The sequence below is a fragment of the Trachurus trachurus genome (genome assembly GCF_905171665.1).
Source record: "Trachurus trachurus genome assembly, chromosome: 17".
In the NCBI taxonomy this organism is placed as follows: Eukaryota; Metazoa; Chordata; class Actinopteri; order Carangiformes; family Carangidae; genus Trachurus; species Trachurus trachurus.
The window spans coordinates 27,002,825-27,022,393 of record NC_139900.1 but is presented as its reverse complement, the minus strand read 5'-3'; the positions used below and the strand labels follow the sequence as shown (position 1 = coordinate 27,022,393).

Sequence of the window (19,569 nt, the reverse complement as noted above, 5' to 3'; positions counted from 1 at the left end):
AGGTTGATCTCAGATCAGCTCGTCTCATATACTGAATCCAGTGCTTTCCCATTTGCTGTCAAAATAAATAGGTTAAGGTCTATTTCCAACGTCACAAAGCAGATAAACGGGTTCAAAGCAGTGACATCTCTGTCACGATGAGACAGGATGTGACGAATCGTTCACAGGCAATCGCAGTGTCTCCACTATCAAATGTAACAGGACTGAACAATTAAAACAAACTTCGCAGTGACTTACACACTAATGAGCACATAGAAACTGCCCGTATCTACCAGGGTGCACGCTAGCTCACTTTAGAGAGGGGACGGTTGTAAAGAATTAAACAGCACGGAGGGAAAATATTTCAGTTGAATGACATTTCATTCACATAACAGCCAGATGTGATATCGTCATTATCAGTGCAAATAATTAAGATAATTAGATTGAAAGTAGAGCGGTGGCATTGAGTGGTGGTTTTGACACGCACACACAAACACACAAACACAAATACACACACACTCAGCCTGACATACTACTAGTGAAAGGTATAAAATGACTGTATTGAAGAGCTCATCAACGGCCACCACTGTGTCCATGAGCAAGGCACCGATTCACTGGCTGCTCAGCATCCACCATCACGGCTGTTTATGAACGTTAAAATGATCATGAGTGTTTCCCCTCTCATCAGTTGCTCCAGAAGTTAAAATCTGTACTTTCTGCATGTTTGACCTCCTTATCCTTAAAGGTATTTTTGTATGAATATAGATTACGTATGAAGTTTTAATGAGCTAGTATTTCATATTTCAATCAATAGAATAATCTGCTACAGACTTAGAGCAGTATAGTGAGTATACAATACATTGGTCACTTGAAGCTTCTGCATGTATAATTTACACAGAGCATGCATCACCTCCCTGTATTTTTTTGTTGTTGAAACTTGTGGAAACTCTAAGTCAACAGATGATGAACTATATGATAAAGCACATGCTGAGGTTTTAAAAGCATAAATCATAATACTAAAGAGAACTAATCTCTTTTGAACACAGTGCAATGTCTGTCACAGTGAATGGCTTACTGAATGAAAACAAGTCAATATAATGAAACAAGAAAATAATTTATAATCAATTCATCTCAACAACCACGTAGCTTTTAAGTAAAAGTGTTTCAGTAACACCACCGGATACTTCAAATCTCTCAACTAGTCCATCTGTGCTAAGCAGGAAATTATAATGTTTGGAAACAAAAGCTGGTATGAGATTTGTTGTAACCCTCATGAATGTCACAGTCCTCCTGGGTAGGAGCTGTAGTGCGTCATGTATGGTATTAGTGCAAATAGGAGACTGATGTCATATCCCTGTCAGGGTCTCAGAGCTGTCAAACCTTCCTTTATTTGACAAATACATCCTAAATTGACTGTACTTTTTTGTTGCCATGCCTCACAAAGACAGAGTGGACAAGCAATGATCACTCAGTGTGTCTGTTAAAAACAAACTTTGAGTGCTTTGTAATCAGGATTTCAATAGACCTGATCTTTTCGGACACAGTCCCACGACACAGGAAATTCCTGATTAAACTAAATTTGTATAACTGCGTTGAATAGTGTGAAAATGCACCAGACCAAATAAGAGGAATTTCCCTTTCAACAGATTTCTAGAGGAGGCTACCGCGTCTTCTATCAAGTGTTTCCCTGGTTGTTTTTGCAGTGTCACCACTTTGCAGCCAGATTGTCTGTCACACTGATTATTTCTATGAAAGCCATGCTTTACTTTGTCAACATGTATTCCAACATGAAACAAACACCACAGCAGGACAAACAAAGCTTTGCACTCTCTACTATGACCACCTGACCTCTTTTTGATAGTCTGACCTCAGTCTCACTTTGTGTCCTACACCATGAACGTTGTCAGTCAACTTCTTGTTACTTCTTATTTGTACCTCTGATAAAATGTCAATGCAGCTTCTGTGTTTTTCTCAACTGGCTTTCATAACAGTAACTTTGTGTAGTGAAATGTATTTATTTATTACCTGTAACACATTTTTGTTATTTGAGTTTTTGTTAAATTCTATTTTGTAAATATCTAAAAAACAGAAAAAACATTTGTTCCGTGTTTCCTATGAGTGTTCTGGATTTAATATTGCAGATTGTGTCCTTAAAATAGGCCAAGTGTGCTAACCTCGTCATCATGGGCATTATGTAACATGCACTATTTCTAAAACTTTGACCGAATATACCTAAGGATATTTAACCAAACAAACAATTATATAAAAGCTTCCTGTAGTAAAAGCAGCATCTTGAATGATGTGCTTTTTTTTATTATTTTTGCTCAAATATTATGGTTTTGAGCTTTTGTGGATTTAAGAGGTTAGATCCCAAAGAGGGTTATTTCAGGATATGATAACACAACAAGCATTTCGGTGTTTATTCACTCGTAGTGATTTATTATATAATCCGAAATTAGTGGTTTTATACACTACTATGTTCTATGTGTATGTTGCTCTTCTCATTTTACATTTCCATTTCTGATTATATTGTCTGTCTTGGTATGGATCAAGAATTCAAACTTCAAATTCACAGAAAAGTGTCTATAACACAAAAAAATTTGATATCCCCTTCAAATACTGAATTTAACAACCAGATTTCAGCTGAAACCACAAACGCAACACAAAGTTTCAAACCAACCTCCCACCACAGCCTGGAGGTCAAAGTGTAAGCTACATATACTGTATGTTCTTAACGGTACATCGACCTCTCTGAGCTTTACACTGTGGTCCTAGGTGCACAGACTGAACTGATGACCTAATTCTTTTGCAAAAACCTTTCAATGTAATTGAAGCAGACAGCTTAAATACGTACTGTACTGTAGGTTATGGAAGGTATAGACCTAAATGAGACAGTGGTGAAAGTATTAATGTGACTAGAGTGATGACTAAAATGACATGAGACTATCAGATGCTCATGTCCATTTAAATCCTCTGTCTCCAGAAACACTTGAGTCTTAAAGCGAATCCTTCATTAGACAAGATGATGATCACAACAAGTGTCACACTCCGGCTGAGGATGTTGCCAAATAAGGGAAATGGATGAATCCCACTTCCTCAAATATCATTATGTAATGTCTTTCCCATTTAATTTCAATGAAGTATGGAAATGGTGGAGAAGTGTTTCGCACTAAAGATGCTTGTCCTTCCTGTGTGGTATCTGTTTTTAGCAGATTTTGCACAGGGAAAGCCCATGAAAGTGAGTTGCTAAAGTAAGTGTAAGCCTTTAATGCTTAAGACTCCAACATAAAACAGTAAATGGATTTTTTTTTTTTTTTTTTTTTTTTGCATTATGCACTTTCTGGTATTTAGTCTCTCTCTTTTTTTTTAGGATTACACTGTAGTCTATAACATAAGCCATGTTTGTGTTATTTTTTATATATTAAATAGGCTGAAAAACCGGAGGTTTTTTCTGAATAATAATTTGTTAGGTTTTTTTTTTTTTTTTTTTTTTTTTTTACCAGACAAAAAAGTAAACCATCACCATCATCAAAGTGAAAACAGAGAAAGGCAGCAGAGGCTAGCCTACCAATAATTTAGTCCTTGCTTATAGCCACACACTTCCTGTATGTTAAATATTAACGCCAGGATCTACAGGTCCTCACGGGGGATACTTACATATGAAACTCTGAGGTTTACACCATAGTTTCCAGAGTTAAGTTCTTCGGGTTTCAGGAGAAGGAGCAGCCAAACCCTCCGAGCAAAATCCATGTCTTCCACTCAAGGCTTATTCCCGCTTCATCGTGGACCAAACTCCAGTCAACAGGGCAGAGAAGTGTCACCAGGAAACTCACTCAGCTGACTTCTGCACAAACACCACAGGTCTGATCACCTTATGTTAGACATCTTGACACCTGCCGCAGTGGGGGGGACGCACAAGTTGCCCGCTTCCGTGCCACTCGAGTGGCTCTGCCGCGTTCATCCCACAGAGGAGAGGTCCTGAGCCGCGGAGTGGGGCGGATGCTGCGCGGCGGCAGGAGAGACGCACCTCGGTTTGCCCTTGAGCAAGAGAGCAGGAGGGAGGGGAGGGGGAGGGAGGGAGGATGCTGCTGCTGCTGGACCACAGAGGATTACCGCTCCTATAGGCGCACCATGTCACACTCAAATATGACACAGGATGTAGTGAGAGAGCTGGCGCTTTTCCCACAGCACCAAGTAGGCCTATAGAAAATAATATCAGTAAATGGGACACAGGGGAAATTTCAGCTTTATTTGGCCTACTAGGATTTTTAGGACCGTACGGTAAAGACGTGTTGACACAAATTAGGCTGCTCTGATTTGTCAAAACCTTATGTGACTCTTAATGATAAACATAGGAAGTATAGCCTAACCTCATGTCAAGTTGATGGTTAGGCTATATGCTACATTCGTGAGGATGGGGGGCTGTGGGGGCCTCTGAACCAAAGCAAATTAATAAGGTATTCTTTCGGTCATAATTCATGTTGAATTTACTTTACATTTAGCCTACACTGCAGAGACAGAAACTATAGGCTATAACCGTCTCCCTTGTCAAACATAGACTGAAAGAGGTCAAACACAGGGAGGAATTGATCAATAAAAGCACCTGGTGTTTGATTTCGAAACATGTTTCACTTGAACCTTAAACCTTAAAGGGCCGTGATTCTATACAAGTTGTCATCATTTTAGTTTTGTGTTTCCATTGGGATTTTTTGCACTTTCCTGCATGTTAGTGTTTTCAGTGTCATGTTGCGCCCTCTAGTGGTCAAAAACAGACTTTCAACCTACCTGTGTTGCGTTCACATCAGTGAGAACACTGAAGTCATACCCACGTTATTATTATTTTCTGGTCGTTTTTTTGTGTATGTTTTTTAAAAGTCTAGGTTGTCATGGTGGGAAATTAAAAAATCTGTAGGCTACAAATAAAAGGAAGTGTATGCCTAGACATTAGCGGTTCATAGTAGCCTATTGCTTTGCTTTTATGGGCCCTAATATATATTTTTTCTTTACAGATTTCACAGGTTTCCCAGTTCCGCCAGAGTTGAAAAGTTGACAAATCTTCAGAGTTTCCGCAGCGAAAGCGGGGGCAGAGTAAAAACCACATTACCCATAAAGCTCAGGTGCATATGTTTTCTATTTTCCCGGATGTAGAATCACATGAACTGACTGTCAACATGCAAGATGGCCACGCATCACAGGCAAAATGCTGCTGGGCGGAGAAAAGTACAGGTAAATGTTCAGAGTTACATTGCTACTGAGTGTTTGGCAACAACAAAACGAGGCTGTCCTGCCCGTCACGGTGCTTCACGGAGACTTTACCGACACCGGAAACCGGCCGGAGAAGACAGCGCTGCCGTTACGAGTCATGACTCAAGCCGGGCTAACACAGCTAGCTTGGGTTACGGTTGCTGTTAGCGGCTCCTGCTAGCGCCACGGTGAAAAGACTACATGCTTTAGTAAACAATCCGTACACAACTAAAGTCCAGACACGCTGTATCATAGCTGTGAACCTGTCTGTGGGCGCCGGTGGTCGGTGTCGGTCCGAGCGGCGGGTTGAGCTGCTAGCGGCGCTAACAGTAGCTTAGCTGCTCTCTGTGTGGGCTCCGTCTAATTGCTGGAAGCGCGTACGTATCTCAGTGATTTTTTTTCCGCGAACCTCGCTATAATACACTATCAAGCCACATTGTATTTTAAGCACGGTGTTTGTCCATTATTATAATGCTTGTGTAGAGAATTAATATCTAAAATATATGTCAATTAACTCGGCCGCACACGTCGGCGGCTAGCTTTGCAAGTGCATTTAACGTTGAACTCTGCACAAGGAAGTAGGTGTGCTCACTGCTCACTCCCTTCCCTGTGTGTGTCAGGTGTCCTATGTCATTAGAGATGAGGTGGAAAAGTACAATCGAAATGGGGTGAACGCGCTCCAGCTGGACCCTGCGCTGAACCGGCTCTTCACCGCTGGAAGGGACTCCATCATCCGGATATGGAGTGTGTACCAGCACAAGGTAAGACTGCTTCCTCTCCCCAGGTCAATTATAATGAAACACCCACTTTACACCCAGACAGCTGTGTTGTCACATGCTGTTTATACCCACACCTGGACTCGTCTCAGTGTCTGCTCTTATTCACTGCAGCAGGATCCGTACATCGCCTCGATGGAGCATCACACAGACTGGGTTAATGACATAGTTCTCTGCTGCAATGGAAAAACATGTGAGTTTGATCATTGGCTGCTGTTTGATTTAGAAATCAGGCTCTGTGCCCTGAAGTTCCCACTGCTGCATTTTACTTCCTACAGTTCTGACTGGTTTTCTTCTGTCTGCAGTGATATCTGCCTCATCAGATACTACAGTCAAAGTGTGGAACGCACACAAAGGCTTCTGCATGTCCACGTTACGAACACACAAGGACTATGTGAAAGCTCTGGCCTACGCTAAGGACAAGGAGCTGGTAGCATCAGCCGGTCTGGACCGCCAGATCTTTCTTTGGGATGTGAACACGCTAACAGCACTCACTGCTTCCAACAACACTGTCACCAGTGAGTGATGGTTGTTTCTCTGACAGCTGTGCCCATACTCTAATTGTGATACTTGTGCATTTGACATGAATTAGTGTTTGGTAATGGCTTATATTTTTTTATTTTATGTTTGTGGACTGACTCTATTTTTCCCCTGCAACAGCGTCTTCACTGAGTGGAAACAAGGACTCTATCTACAGTCTGGCTATGAACCAGATGGGCACAGTCATTGTCTCTGGATCTACAGAAAAGGTCTGTGATCCCATTCACATTAGTTGAATTAACATGAGATAAATGCAACACTCATGTTAACTCAAATACTTTTATTCAGTTTTATCTTGAGGTCAGATGTAGCAAAAATTCACATCACAGCTCTCAAACAAACTGCTTTTGAATACTTTATTAATTTGATTTAAACTGGTGCATGTGTGCATATCAGAAAGGTTACAGAGTGGTGCAAGGTTGTATGTCTATGCATATCCCAAATTCATCTTTCTTCCGATGCTTTCTTTCTGTTCTCAGGTACTGAGAGTGTGGGATCCTCGAACATGTGCGAAACTGATGAAGCTTAAAGGACACACAGACAACGTCAAGTCGCTGCTGTTGAATCGAGATGGCACACAGGCGAGTGAAGACATTTGATATGAAGAGTGGTTGGAGACTGTTAAGCAGAACCCCCCAAATGTTAATGTTTTCGTCTCTTCTGCTTCCATCCTCTCAGTGCCTATCGGGCAGTTCGGACGGGACCATCCGCCTGTGGTCGCTCGGCCAGCAGAGGTGTATCGCCACCTACCGGGTGCACGATGAAGGGGTGTGGGCCCTGCAGGTCAACGAGGCCTTTACACACGTCTACTCTGGAGGCAGGGACAAAAAGATCTACTGCACTGACCTGCGTAACCCAGACATCCGTGTGCTCATCTGTGAGGAAAAGGCCCCGGTGCTCAAAGTACGAACACAAAACTCTGTAACTCCAAACAAATGTTCTGTTATGCAGTAATGGTCCAACTCTATGAAATACACTGATTAAAGCAGAAGTAAGCGTTCCGGTCCTTTTGGCTAACTTCCTGTCAGCCGATGGAGTTAGCAGCCCCTGTCCTCGTCCCTACGTCACCACATTCACGCGCATCCCTTGGCTGCACACACAGAGAGGACCGCCCCTTTATGCCGTTCTCTCTCCTCATTGGATAAAGGTTGTAGGAAGGAAAGTTTTCTCCTCGGCTTACAGCAGAGCAGAGTGACTGACAGACCCGTGTTTCGGACCAAACACTCTATATAAGTGATTGCTGTCGGAAGATAGAACTATTTAAGACTTATATTAACACAAACATTCCTCTTACTTCTGCTTTAATGAACACATATGGGACTTAAAAAGGAAAAAAAGGTGTAGTAACCTTAGTACAGGTCCTGTCTCTATACCAACACTTCTTTCAGCTGGTGTCTACAGTGTACATGTAAATACTGGGTCTGGTAACTTTTGTGTATTTTTTTTTTTTTTAAATGTGTAGGGTAAGGGCAAGTCATGTCCAATGCATGAATCATGTTCTGCTTTTACCTTGAAGCTCTGAGCTCTCAGCTCTCATTTTAAGGAATTTTGTTGCTGTATTAAAAGTTAATAAAGTTTAAACTAGAGAATCGAATTAACGATCCTGGCATTCTCCCCTCGGCCAAATCTGTGCTCATAGCTAACCATGTAGAGTCACTCAACCCTTTTTTTCCCCATCTTTCTCTTTGCCCAGATGGAACTGGACAGATCTGCTGACCCACCTCCAGCTATCTGGGTCTCCACCACCAAGTCATCCGTTAATAAATGGGTAAGCATGCGTGACACCTCTGAGATCTCTGGGGGACCGACAACATAATGACTGGAACTCAGTGCAGACACTGACTTGTGCATGTGGCACCTCATCTCTTCAGCTGGAACCCTGTAATATGTGTTTATATGATAAACAGTTCCCAGCTTTATGATGGAGTGCTACATTATTATATATTTTGTTATATTCGTCACACTTGTTTCTTGTAGTGGAGCAATTATTAAAATCCAGGACAGTCAGTAATGATTATTGTGTGTGTTGTTATTTAGTCTCTAAAGGGAATGCACAACTTCAGATCATCAGGGGAGTATGACAACGACTGCACTACCCCTCTGACACCGCTGTGTACTCAGCCAGAGCAAGTCATCAAAGGTGAATTTGTGGTTTTTGTTTTTTACGGCATTTTCCAAATGAGTCATAGTGTTGTTTTTTTCACCAAGTAAAATGTTCTGTTGTGTTTTCAGGAGGTGCCAGTATTATCCAGTGCCACATTCTGAACGACAAGAGACACATACTCACCAAAGATACCAACAACAATGTGGCTTTCTGGGATGTCCTTAAGGTGAATCCGTCATAAAGTGAAGGCGTTATTAGGAGTTTAGAGGGTGATCACATCTGTGATCGTGTCATGCAACCCTCAGTGAAACTGATGGTTTAAATTACAGTCTAACAAATCCTGTCACTCAGAAGAGGATTGTTGTGGTTGTTTGGTGCTTTCCTGCCATGATGAGTCATAAACACTGAAGATAATATCTTTGTTTTGACTTGATGAGCTTTTTTTTTTTTACCTTTAGGCTTGCAAGGGTGAAGACTTGGGGAAAGTGGAGTTCGATGAAGAGATTAAAAAGCGCTTCAAGATGGTCTATGTGCCAAATTGGTTCTCTGTTGATCTGAAAACTGGGGTGAGTGCCAAACCTAGTAATACCACAAGTTTTAATCTTGTCAAGCAGTTGTGCCTTTTTTCCCAGAAGTCCCCTCTAAGCCTGGTTTAGTAGTCTTACAGTTGTGTTGTGTTTTTGTTTGATGATGATGATTAGATGCTCACTATCACACTGGATGAGAGCGACTGCTTCGCTGCCTGGGTGTCCGCAAAGGACGCAGGGTTTTCCAGCTCTGATGGGTCCGACCCAAAGTGTAAGATTTCAGACCTTTATATACAATTACATATTAAATGGTGCAGAGTGGAGGCTGTAACTCAATATTGCCTGACTTTGGCCCTGGGTCTCTGCAGTGAACCTGGGTGGACTGCTGCTGCAGGCTCTGCTGGAGTTCTGGCCCAGAACTCGCATCAACCCCATGGATGAGGAAGAGAACGAGGTGAACCACGGTGAGGAGACCAAACACAGTCCAACCTCCGCAGTCGATGACGTCTGTTGATCCATTCAATTTGTTTCAGTCTTTCTCACAGCAGGATTGTTTCCTTGTGCCCACAGTGAACGGAGAGCAGGAGAACAGGGTCCAGAAGGGAAATGGATATTTCCAGGTGCCGCCACACACGCCAGTCATCTTTGGAGAGGCAGGAGGCAGAACTCTATTCAGGTATTTATTTTCACTAACAGTGCAGGTTGAATGTAAGTTGAGAGCACTGGCATTGGATTTGTTATGTAATCATGTCTTACCGTTTTATATTTGTCATATTGATTTGTCATGTCATATGAAATGTTAGCAGCTGAGTGACTGATTGCAGCACATAATTGCCCCTGATGTCTTGTTTTGTCTGCTTCAGGTTGCTATGTAGAGATTCAGGTGGAGAGACTGAATCCATGCTACTGAATGAGACAGTCCCACAGTGGGTTATTGATATAACTGTAGATGTAAGTATGATGGCTCTCTTCTTACACATATGAAGAAGGTACAGTGTTTCACCTTCTGTGAAACCTAATGCCCCTTTTCCACTACACAGTTACAGCTCCACTCCACTCGATTTAGGTCCTTTTCCATCACAGCTGAGTCCTTCATAGTTCCTCCTAAAGAGTCGTCATTTTTTTCTATCCTCTCGTCGGCTCCAAACTCACTGCACCTCGATTACGGGCCAGGTTGTGGTTTTCCACACAGCAGCCATTTAACTGACGTGAAAGAATAACAACAGTCTCATACTCAGTACAGCTCAGTGGGCGCTGCTGCCGGTGTGTTTTTAAAATTAGCGCCTTTGACTCTCGTGTCTGACGTCGTGCGTGCGACTCTTCCAGTGATGACGTTTTGGCCAGTGGAAAGTAGGGATGTCACGATTATAAATTTTCTTGGTATGATTATTGTCAGAGAAATAATCACGGTATTACGATTATCACGATTATTATGCATTAATTAATTTCAGAACGCTATGAATGTGTAAAATCAAATATAGTCAAAATATAATTACATTACTCATTGTTTACACTAAATATTTCAAATATCTATTAATATATGACCAATTCTTAATTCCCAGGGGAAGTATTTGAAATATTCAGGTCATAAATTGTCATCTATACCAAATGTTTGCATTAATTTCAATCGTGTTTTGTTTTGCTTTTTCTTTAATTAAAAATGACATGCCAACATTTACGGTATTTAGGAATCTTTGTGAAAACAAGTAATCGTGACATCCCTAGTGGAAAGCAGTCCGTTGACGTCACGTTTTAGTATCGTCACGGCTCGCTTGGAGCCCGGGCTGAGGTGTTACCAAAAAGGTACCAGGTATCAGGTACTAGGTGCTAGTGGAAAAGCAAAAAAAACGAGTCGAGCTGAGTCGCACTAGTGGAAAAGGGCCATTAGTCTTCTAGCTTTAGTCTGTTGGACCTGCAGGTTTGTTTAATCAAAGGGCAAACATGAGTGTGTTTGTGTTGTACCATTATGTTGAAGGAAAAACTTAATGGTGCTGAGTATTCTCAGTAACTTATTTACTACTTACCTTGTAAGTATTTCACAACTGATTTACAATGTTGGTAACAAAATACAAAGTAATTATCATGATTGTAAATGCTCTTTGGAAAATTCAAGAGGAAGAGGTTTTGCCTTCTGAGACTTTGCATGTATTCCTGCCATGTTGTACTTTGTTATATTTACATGTATTGCATAATCTTTCTTCTTCTTCTGTTGCAGAAAAATATGCCCAAGTTCAACAAAATCCCGTTCTACCTCCAACCCCATTCCTCTTCTGGTGCAAAAACTCTGAAGAAGTGAGTTTTTCCCTCTTTCTTTTCTTGTAGGATTTATAAAAACATGTATTTCCTTATAACAAATAAAGAACTGCACATAAAGAAACGTCATCTACACTGACCTGGATGCTGCAGCTTTTTAATATTAGTTAACAACCTGCCCACTTGGAGCTGATTTCTGCCCGCTGTGCGTTCTGCAGGGACCGGCTCTCGGCCAGTGACATGCTCCAGGTGAGGAAGGTGATGGAGCACGTTTACGAGAAGATCATCAACCTGGACAACGAGTCGCAGACCACCAGCTCCACGGCCAACGACAAACCGGGGGAGCAGGAGAAGGAGGAGGACATGGCCATGCTAGCTGAGGAGAAGATCGAGCTCATGTGTCAAGACCAGGTACGCACACAGTGTTCGCCAGTACATCTCTACATGAGCTCTGCATCTCTAAATTAGGATTTATTTTATTTATTAATACCCTTTTGTTTATTTATTTTCATCTCTGAACCAGGTTCTGGATCCCAACATGGACCTGCGAACAGTTAAACATTTTATCTGGAAGAGTGGAGGGGACTTGACGCTTCACTATAGGCAGAAGTCCACGTGAAAGTCATCAATTTTTAAAAAGAAGAACTCTTTGTCATTTGCCAATCACCACCCACCTCTGACATGTAGTACCCTAAACCCCATTGTGTGGTCAAGAGTCGCAGTATCAATGAGAAACCAGTAAAAATGTGTGAGGACGTGGCTCATGGTGTATCATAGGGAACTGACCAGTAACAGGCCGGAGCAGTCAACAGACACCTGGGAGATCAGTGGTTCATATTGTTTGTTTTGTTTTATTTTTACAGTTTGAAGAATGGACTCCAATATTTTCACCACTTCACACACTGATTACTTTCTTTTTTTTTTTCACATCTTTGACTGCTATGTTTGTTTCTTTCCTCCCGACTGGCATTTTATTTTGAAGCGACCGTGCTTGTGTCTGAGTGTGTGTGTGTGTGTGTGTATATACACATGGATGTAGTAGACTGTTCTAGTACATTCCAGAAACTGTCCTCGTTCTACAAACACCCAACACCCGTCTCAGCAGTTTCACCAGTTTAGGAGTACAGTGGGTCTCTGGGTAGCATCACAGTCCTTCGAAACCACCCGAATCCGTTCTGTTGTCAACGTGGTTCATCCTAACCTGAACTTAACCTTGGCTTAGACGTCTAATCATTGAACCTCATTGACAGAAACACTTGTCTTTGTCTCTTCTGTTTAGCTGTGCTGTTCTCAATGGACTGAATGTTCTTTTTTTTTCTTTTTTGTAAATATATGTACAACATTTTTGACTGATTATTATTTTTTTGGTTTTGCAGCAGTTTTATTTTGTTGTTGTACAGTTTACTTAAGAACCAAGTTATTTTTCCAAATCCCTAGAGCACATTTGTGATCATGAAGGTAATTTGACTTGGATGTTATAAATTGCATTTGTTGTATTCACTACAACCCAGAGATTGCAGTTTCACGCTGAAGAATGTCAGTCGTCGTCCAAGTCATTGGGGAAATTATATATAAGGTATATATCTTTAACAATAACTCGTGCTTACTCGCTCTGTGCTTGGCTCATGAGCAGTGACTTTGCTGACAGTGAGGGCTGTTCCTAATGTATATTTCGTTTAGATTCAATAGGAGTTCAATGAAACATAAATATAACTTGAAGGGGAATCTCATCCAAGAGAATATATGAACATTCAACCACTGTGGGAAATTCACCAAAGTGAAATAAACGCTAAATACCCATTTCTCTCTTAGTGTGTCACCAACCAGAACAACAAATCCTTTCATTGTAAATGTTCTGGAGTTAATTTTTGCCATGAGGAGTGTGTGTGTAAAGCTGCAGTGGGGACGCATCAAGTGAGCTCTAATTGGCCAAAAGCAGGATGGGTACCGTAAATCAGGCCACAACACTGCAATATCCCTGTTGTAATAATTTGTGAAATATGTATATTTTAGGCATTCAGAGAAATAAATTGGAATGGTTTAACAATGAGATTGATGGGAATTATAGGTGGATGTTTCTTGAGTTGTAATGTGTTGAGCTGATGAGTGTGAAATAAGACAAAACAAGGGACAACTTTTTTTTTTTTTAAGTCAAGTGATATGATTGTTTAACCATCGAAGATTCACCCATTTCACATTCATCAAAAGACTCTGCACTCATTCCTAATAAAACATACAATTCATTGATAAAATATCTGCAAAAATACTTTTCCTTATTTTACACACTAGCACCTACATCGACAGTGGAAAAAAAAACATTTAAGTAGCCCCCTAGAAAAACAGAAAACTATTCATCAGCAGTATTACTGTGTTATCACACTTATTAAAAAGGCTTGTTATCTATTGGATTTACATAATGAACGCACTTGCCTGTGAAGTCACAGGCAGTTCTCATCTACTGTTGCATAGATTACAAGGTAAAAATAATGGGAAATAAAACACAGGGACATAATTCCAGCTTGACAGGAAGTTAAATGGCTTTCAAAGTGATCATGGATCGCAATAAATTAAACTGAAGACAGATATGTCAAAATGTGAACTGGCTGCTTTACCTTAATACAAGTGGACAAATATTTCCCTCATCCCACAAGAAACATATTGTAAAACCCAATCAATGTAAATGTCCCTCCCTCCTATAATGAAGCTTTATCTAAAAGCTCTATTTGTGGGACAGAGTTGCGGATGATGCTTCTTTAACAGATACAATTGCACCATGACACATCTCGTCTAAAACAACCATCTGGTTTTAAAGTGTATAAAAACTTTAATAGTGTTACACATATAAAGGTGCAGCTGGTCTTTGCCGTAGTAAACGCATTTTGTTGTGTGTTTTTTTTCCTTATACAACGTGTTTATCTTTGGAAGTATTCAAGTAGTCGTCACATTAGTGTACCAGAAACAAAGACTCGTCACCCGTATATTCTAAATTTTGCACCACACGAGGACAAAACGCTGATAAAAATGTCTTTCTTTTTTTGGCTTTAAATCAGCCGTAACTTTCAACTCTCACATATAAAACAGAGAATATTACTATAGTGCCTCAAAGTTTTTTTTTTCTATTACATGTTAATGCTCTAGCTGGTTTCTGTAGTGTAACTAACCTCATCATGTACACTTAGGTAAGACTATCAGCTTTCCCTTGGTTGGCCTGTACTTTCTTTATAGCGTTTCTTTTAAAAAAAAAACATTTAAAAAGTGATTGTCGAGCTCACTCTGGATTTCTGTACTTTCTGTGTGGCCTGACACGAGTTTAATCAAGATGTGCTTCCTCTGGCTCCTCGTCATGGTGCTCGTGGCTGCACTGCTGAGCAGGATCCACATCTAGAAGCTCTACAGACTCCTCTTCTGATCCTGAAGCAGCTCCCTCCGCGGCAAGAGCGCCAGAGTCGTTGTCCGCCGTCGACTCGTCAGCGGCCGAGGCCTGGAGGAGGAGATCCACAGGAGACGGGCAGGGAGGGTCTTCAGCCGGGGCTGGGGGCTCAGCAGGAGGATCATGGGAGTCCACAGGGAGAGGTGAGTCACCCATTGGTAGACTTGGGCTCTCACTAGACTCGGTGGGAAAGCTTTGTGGGTCTGTGGACTCTGCGGGCAGTTGATGTGGTTCAGCTGGCGGGAAACCTGAATCAGAGAAAATGTCAGTGGAAGCCAGCGCAGAGGCCAGGTCCATGGTGACTTGGGAGCTCAGCTCTTGTGACTCGTCCTGGTCCTCAGCTGATGATGAGAGCAGCACGGTATCCTCCAGCTCCTCTGTACAACAAGAAACCAAATCCAGTCAGGAGAATTAAAGGAGAATTCCGGTCATTTTTGACCCCTAAATCGTTGTCCTGATGGTCACCCAGTGTTGGGAGGAGCAAAAAACGCGACTAAAATTGATGCAGGCAAACCAGAGTTACACCATGGTTAGACAGCGCTAGGGATAGCCACAACGCTAACCTATGGGGGCAATTCTTTCAACCACAACAAACACTCAAAAAACACGAGTCGAATCATTACGAGACACCACTGAACTCATATAGTGTACAGTATAAACAGTATAAACTTGAAAAAATAAACGGTTGAGCAGTGCAGTGGTAATGTCCAAAATATCTCTGACCGTTTATTTTTGTAAAGAAATCATCACAACAAGGAAAAAGTGTTTGTTTCTGTGGCGGGGAGAGCAGGCGCTCTGTGATCGGATAGTAATGTCTTTCCAGGATGTTTCAGAGTTCGGCTATCTTGATTACATGCAAAAACACAAAGTTTATACTGTTTATTGTACACTATATGAGTTCAGTGGTGTGTCATAAGGATTCTAGTCATGTACCATAGATATTTGATTTTTTTTTGAGTGTTTGTTGTGGTTGAAAGAATTGCCCCCATAGGTTAGCGTTGTTGCTATCCCTAGCGCCGTGTAGCCAATGGTGTAACTCTGGTTTGCCTGCATCAATTTTAGTCGCGTTTTTTGCTCCGCCCAACACTGGGGGACCATCAGGACAACGATTTAGAGGTCAAAAATGACCGGAATTCTCCTTTAACAAAAGTGGCTAAAAGAATCTGAAAGTGAAAGGAGCTGCTGCTGTGTTAACTCACCGACACCAGAGATTTCACCTTCCCTCTCCTCGTGCATAGCCAGGGAAGTGTTGGTCATGTCGATGGACGACATGGACAGATCCAGCCTGTCCGCCAAATCTGCAGCTTCAGGGTTCATCACTGCCACCTCGGAGTCTGAGAAACCTGCAAACACAAACACCATTATTAGATTTTGATGGACACACAGGTCAAAAGACAGAGACCTTCTTGTTTTCAAACAACTGACCAGGGTCCATGACTCTGTGGACGGGTGGAGGGAGAGGAGCCTCCTGGATGCTGACCTGCTCCACGTCCAGTACTTCTTCACTTTGGCTTGAAGGTGCCATCAGAGGCGCCTGAAAACACACAGAGGTGAGTTTGATCTAACTGAACATCAGAGTACCACACTGAGTCTGCAAAAAGTTGTATTGGCACTGAAACAACAATAAGCCATTTCTTGAATGTGTTCAACATTCATTGATATCTCTTTAAGTATCCATAAATGATTGAATTTATCTGTTGTGGAAAAATGTATTTCCTTTCCTTTTTTTTTTTTTTTTTTTTGGTCTAAACAATTACCCTGTTTATTTAAAAAATGATTAAAATTGATTATTCACATAAAAGTAATTACTTATTGCAGCACTAATTCAGCATTACCTCTGTGAATCCATGTGTGGGCAGAGTGGGAGAAGGTTCCTCTTCAGGTTCAGGGGTGGGGGGCTTTGGAGTCGGTACATTGGGATTGACAGGGATTCGGTGCAGGTAGCCATAACCGATGCCACAGCCCAAACTGAAAGGAAACTTTTTTATTATTTCATATCATATTATTACTATTAAATTATTAATACATTTTATAACATAAAATCATGCCACATAACACTGGACACTTTCAATGTAAATGTCTGGCTGACTGACTTTGTTTACCTTTACAATGACTGATTTATTTTAGGTGTATCATTGGAACCAAATTTAGTTTTAAAGGGATAGTTCAACATTTTTGGCAAATTTGCCCATTGCCATAATCCCCATAGATTTAGGAGTAGTTTCATTAACTTTAATTGTCGGTGCAAGCTAGTTGTTTTCGAGGCAAACGCAGAGACTGCTGGCCGAAAAATCAGCGGTTTTGTATGAATTTACTTAGAAAACAACTCTGTCTCGTAACATTAGGTTATTGTCATTATTGGTGAATGTGCAGGTCACAACTTGTCCACGAGAGCGTTTTAGAGTTGTTGGATTGTGTATTTGATGAGTTTGATGAGGGAAACCAAGAAATCCCATGAGCCTCTGTAGCGTAGCTCTGAGCAGCTCACGGCTCTGCTCCGCCGTTCTAAAAATAGCTTGCACCGACAAATAAAGGTAACGAACCTACTGCTATGACTATAGGGATTATGGCAATGGGCCAATTTGCCAAAATGCTGAACTATTCCTTTAAGCACAAGAATGAATCCAGGTGATGCTTTCTCTTCATTCATCATGAAAACAGTCTAAGTAGTGAATGTTAAACACTCCTAAGCGACTAAGTGACCATGAAATTGTCACACATCTGTGTATCGTTGCATACCTGCCCTCTCCTCCCCACGCTCCATTTGGCGTGACCACCACTTCCCTGCAGCCATCTGTTTGTATGTTGTAGACCAGCAGCTTGAGCGGCTTCCCTTCATGGGCCTCGACCAATGAGAAGAAGTCTTCTGACTGGAAATCAGAAACTCTGAATCAACAACAACTTGACTTTTAAAGATGCCTTTAAACACAGCTTTATAGAATATAAATATATATATACAGTATATATACTAATGGTCAAATAAAATGCCAGAAATGATCTCTGGAAATATATGTGAACCCAACACAGCGTCGCATGATGATGTTAAATTGAGCCTTACATCTTGCAACACCTGATCTGCTCCAACTATGTAGTCAGTGTGTGGCTGAAGGCCGGCCAGTGCAGCAGGTGAACTCGCCTCCACGTCCTGGGGGAAATCAATTTCAGTTATAGAGCAAACACAATATAAAGCTACTGTATGAGCTGAGAGCAGAGAGGCTCAGGCCAGTTTAACGAGTTTTCCTGGATGAAGCAGCTCACCAGGACATGCCAGACGTTCTCGCTGGCTCCTTGGTAGCTGCAGAAGCGAACACTGGCGCCCAGCAGACCCTGTCCTCCCCACATGGTACTGGGCACCACCTCCAGCTCACGAACCATCGTGCTTTTGGTGCTGTACACCTCCATCCTCACTGCTTTCTCCATGTTGGCCTTCAGGATCTCCTTCAGCAGCTCATTCTCCTCATTCTGGGATACAGTGACAAGGGGGAGAAAATCTTATGTTTTTAACATCTGTGCACCCTTTATTCACACTCATCTTGTGGTGAATGACTAATTTCAATGCTTATTGTCAGATAATCAACTAACTTACAAGTCTTTTACTGTCCAAAGACAAGATGAAGTCGAAGAAGGGCTGCAGTCCGGCCTTCTCTGCAGGTGAATTTGGCTGCACCTGTCAAAACAGACAAGCATTTTCTATTTATTTAAGAACTGGAGGGAACCTTTATACATAATATGCCACTAAACTCAATAAATACAACAAAGGATGATTTATATTATGAATTAGCTGATTCAATATTCAAATTGTAACATTGTTTCCTCGGGCCCAACAACATCACTTTGCTTGATTGAACTGACCACCTGTTGCAAAAATAATGAAGTCAGAATAATGTAAAACATACAGTAGAAAAGCCATTTGACAAGCCCAGACAGCTGGATCGCTCACGATTAATCGATCGATTTGGTCCAGTAATCACTTCAGCACTAAAACAAGGTTTATGCGTTTATTAGTCTATTTCTATTTCTTTGCAAAGCAGTGAAAAGCTTGAAACAAGGAAATTCATCGAAGTTCAGTAACATATCTATTGTAGTTCATTATAGACGTCAAATTATTAGCTACACAGGTATTGATCTCCCATTCAGATGAAGCGCTGAGCACCACTGTGACGGACTAATGGAGTATTTGATTTGAGACGAGTTAACTGGGATTAAAGTTTATTTCTGACAACATTAAATAGCAGAGTAAAGGTTAGTGTTGTATAATGATATCCCCTCGCTCTGGGGGCTGAGCAGTGACCGGTGTCACCACCACCACGTCAGTTTTCCCCGGTGTCTCCTCAGCAGCAGCAGCAGCAGCAGCTAGCTCTCTGTTAGCTGCTGTACGAGCTGCACCAAACCCAAACAAAGCCGATAGTTAAAGGTCTTACGCCGTGAACATGGTATCCGTACGTCCCTCCCTCTGACGCCTCTGAACTCTGTGACAGCCCCATCTCTTCCAGTAACTCTCAAATATGAATATTGCAAGAAAATAAGACGAGCGTGAGAATTATCACGGCTGACAGTTGGCGGCCATCTTGTCCTCAGGCCAAAACAATCGAGCGCTGCTGCTGTCGAGCGTGCGCGCGTTCACGTACACACAGCGCGCGCACAAATGATAACAATGCAAAATAATGTAAAATTATTACCAAATATTTCATATTTGGGAATGTTTTAGGGCTTGTA

The 19,569-nt window shown here is 41.6% G+C and overlaps 2 protein-coding genes across 3 annotated transcripts; one reads left to right on the top strand and one right to left on the bottom strand.

Annotated features, from left to right (window-relative positions):
* Positions 1–5,145: 5,145 nt before the first annotated feature.
* On the top strand, positions 5,146–12,230 carry LOC311000906 (WD repeat-containing protein 48; the record flags this gene model as incomplete). Of its 2 annotated transcripts, none has more annotated exons than XM_083991790.1 (18): positions 5,146–5,205; positions 5,844–5,984; positions 6,114–6,192; positions 6,305–6,517; positions 6,660–6,748; positions 7,019–7,120; positions 7,218–7,442; positions 8,233–8,307; positions 8,577–8,679; positions 8,772–8,869; positions 9,102–9,209; positions 9,345–9,441; positions 9,539–9,634; positions 9,741–9,846; positions 10,034–10,121; positions 11,386–11,462; positions 11,642–11,834; positions 11,947–12,230. In XM_083991790.1, 18 exons carry the CDS (start codon positions 5,158–5,160, stop codon positions 12,040–12,042), a joined length of 2,034 nt encoding a protein of 677 aa, XP_083847916.1. In that variant the 3' UTR covers positions 12,043–12,230. The 2 variants fall into 2 exon arrangements, with proteins under 2 accessions (XP_083847916.1, XP_083847917.1); XM_083991791.1 differs by having other exon boundaries at positions 5,158–5,205; positions 6,117–6,192.
* A 103-nt stretch (positions 12,231–12,333) lies between these two features.
* gorasp1a (golgi reassembly stacking protein 1a) lies at positions 12,334–19,423 on the bottom strand. Its single transcript, XM_083991792.1, has 9 exons — positions 19,275–19,423; positions 18,440–18,520; positions 18,112–18,315; positions 17,912–17,998; positions 17,593–17,723; positions 16,689–16,821; positions 16,279–16,387; positions 16,053–16,196; positions 12,334–15,230 (listed from the first exon to the last, which is right to left on the bottom strand). Exons 1-9 carry the CDS (start codon positions 19,335–19,337, stop codon positions 14,734–14,736), a joined length of 1,449 nt encoding a protein of 482 aa, XP_083847918.1. The 5' UTR covers positions 19,338–19,423; the 3' UTR covers positions 12,334–14,733.
* Between the last annotated feature and the right edge of the window lie 146 nt (positions 19,424–19,569).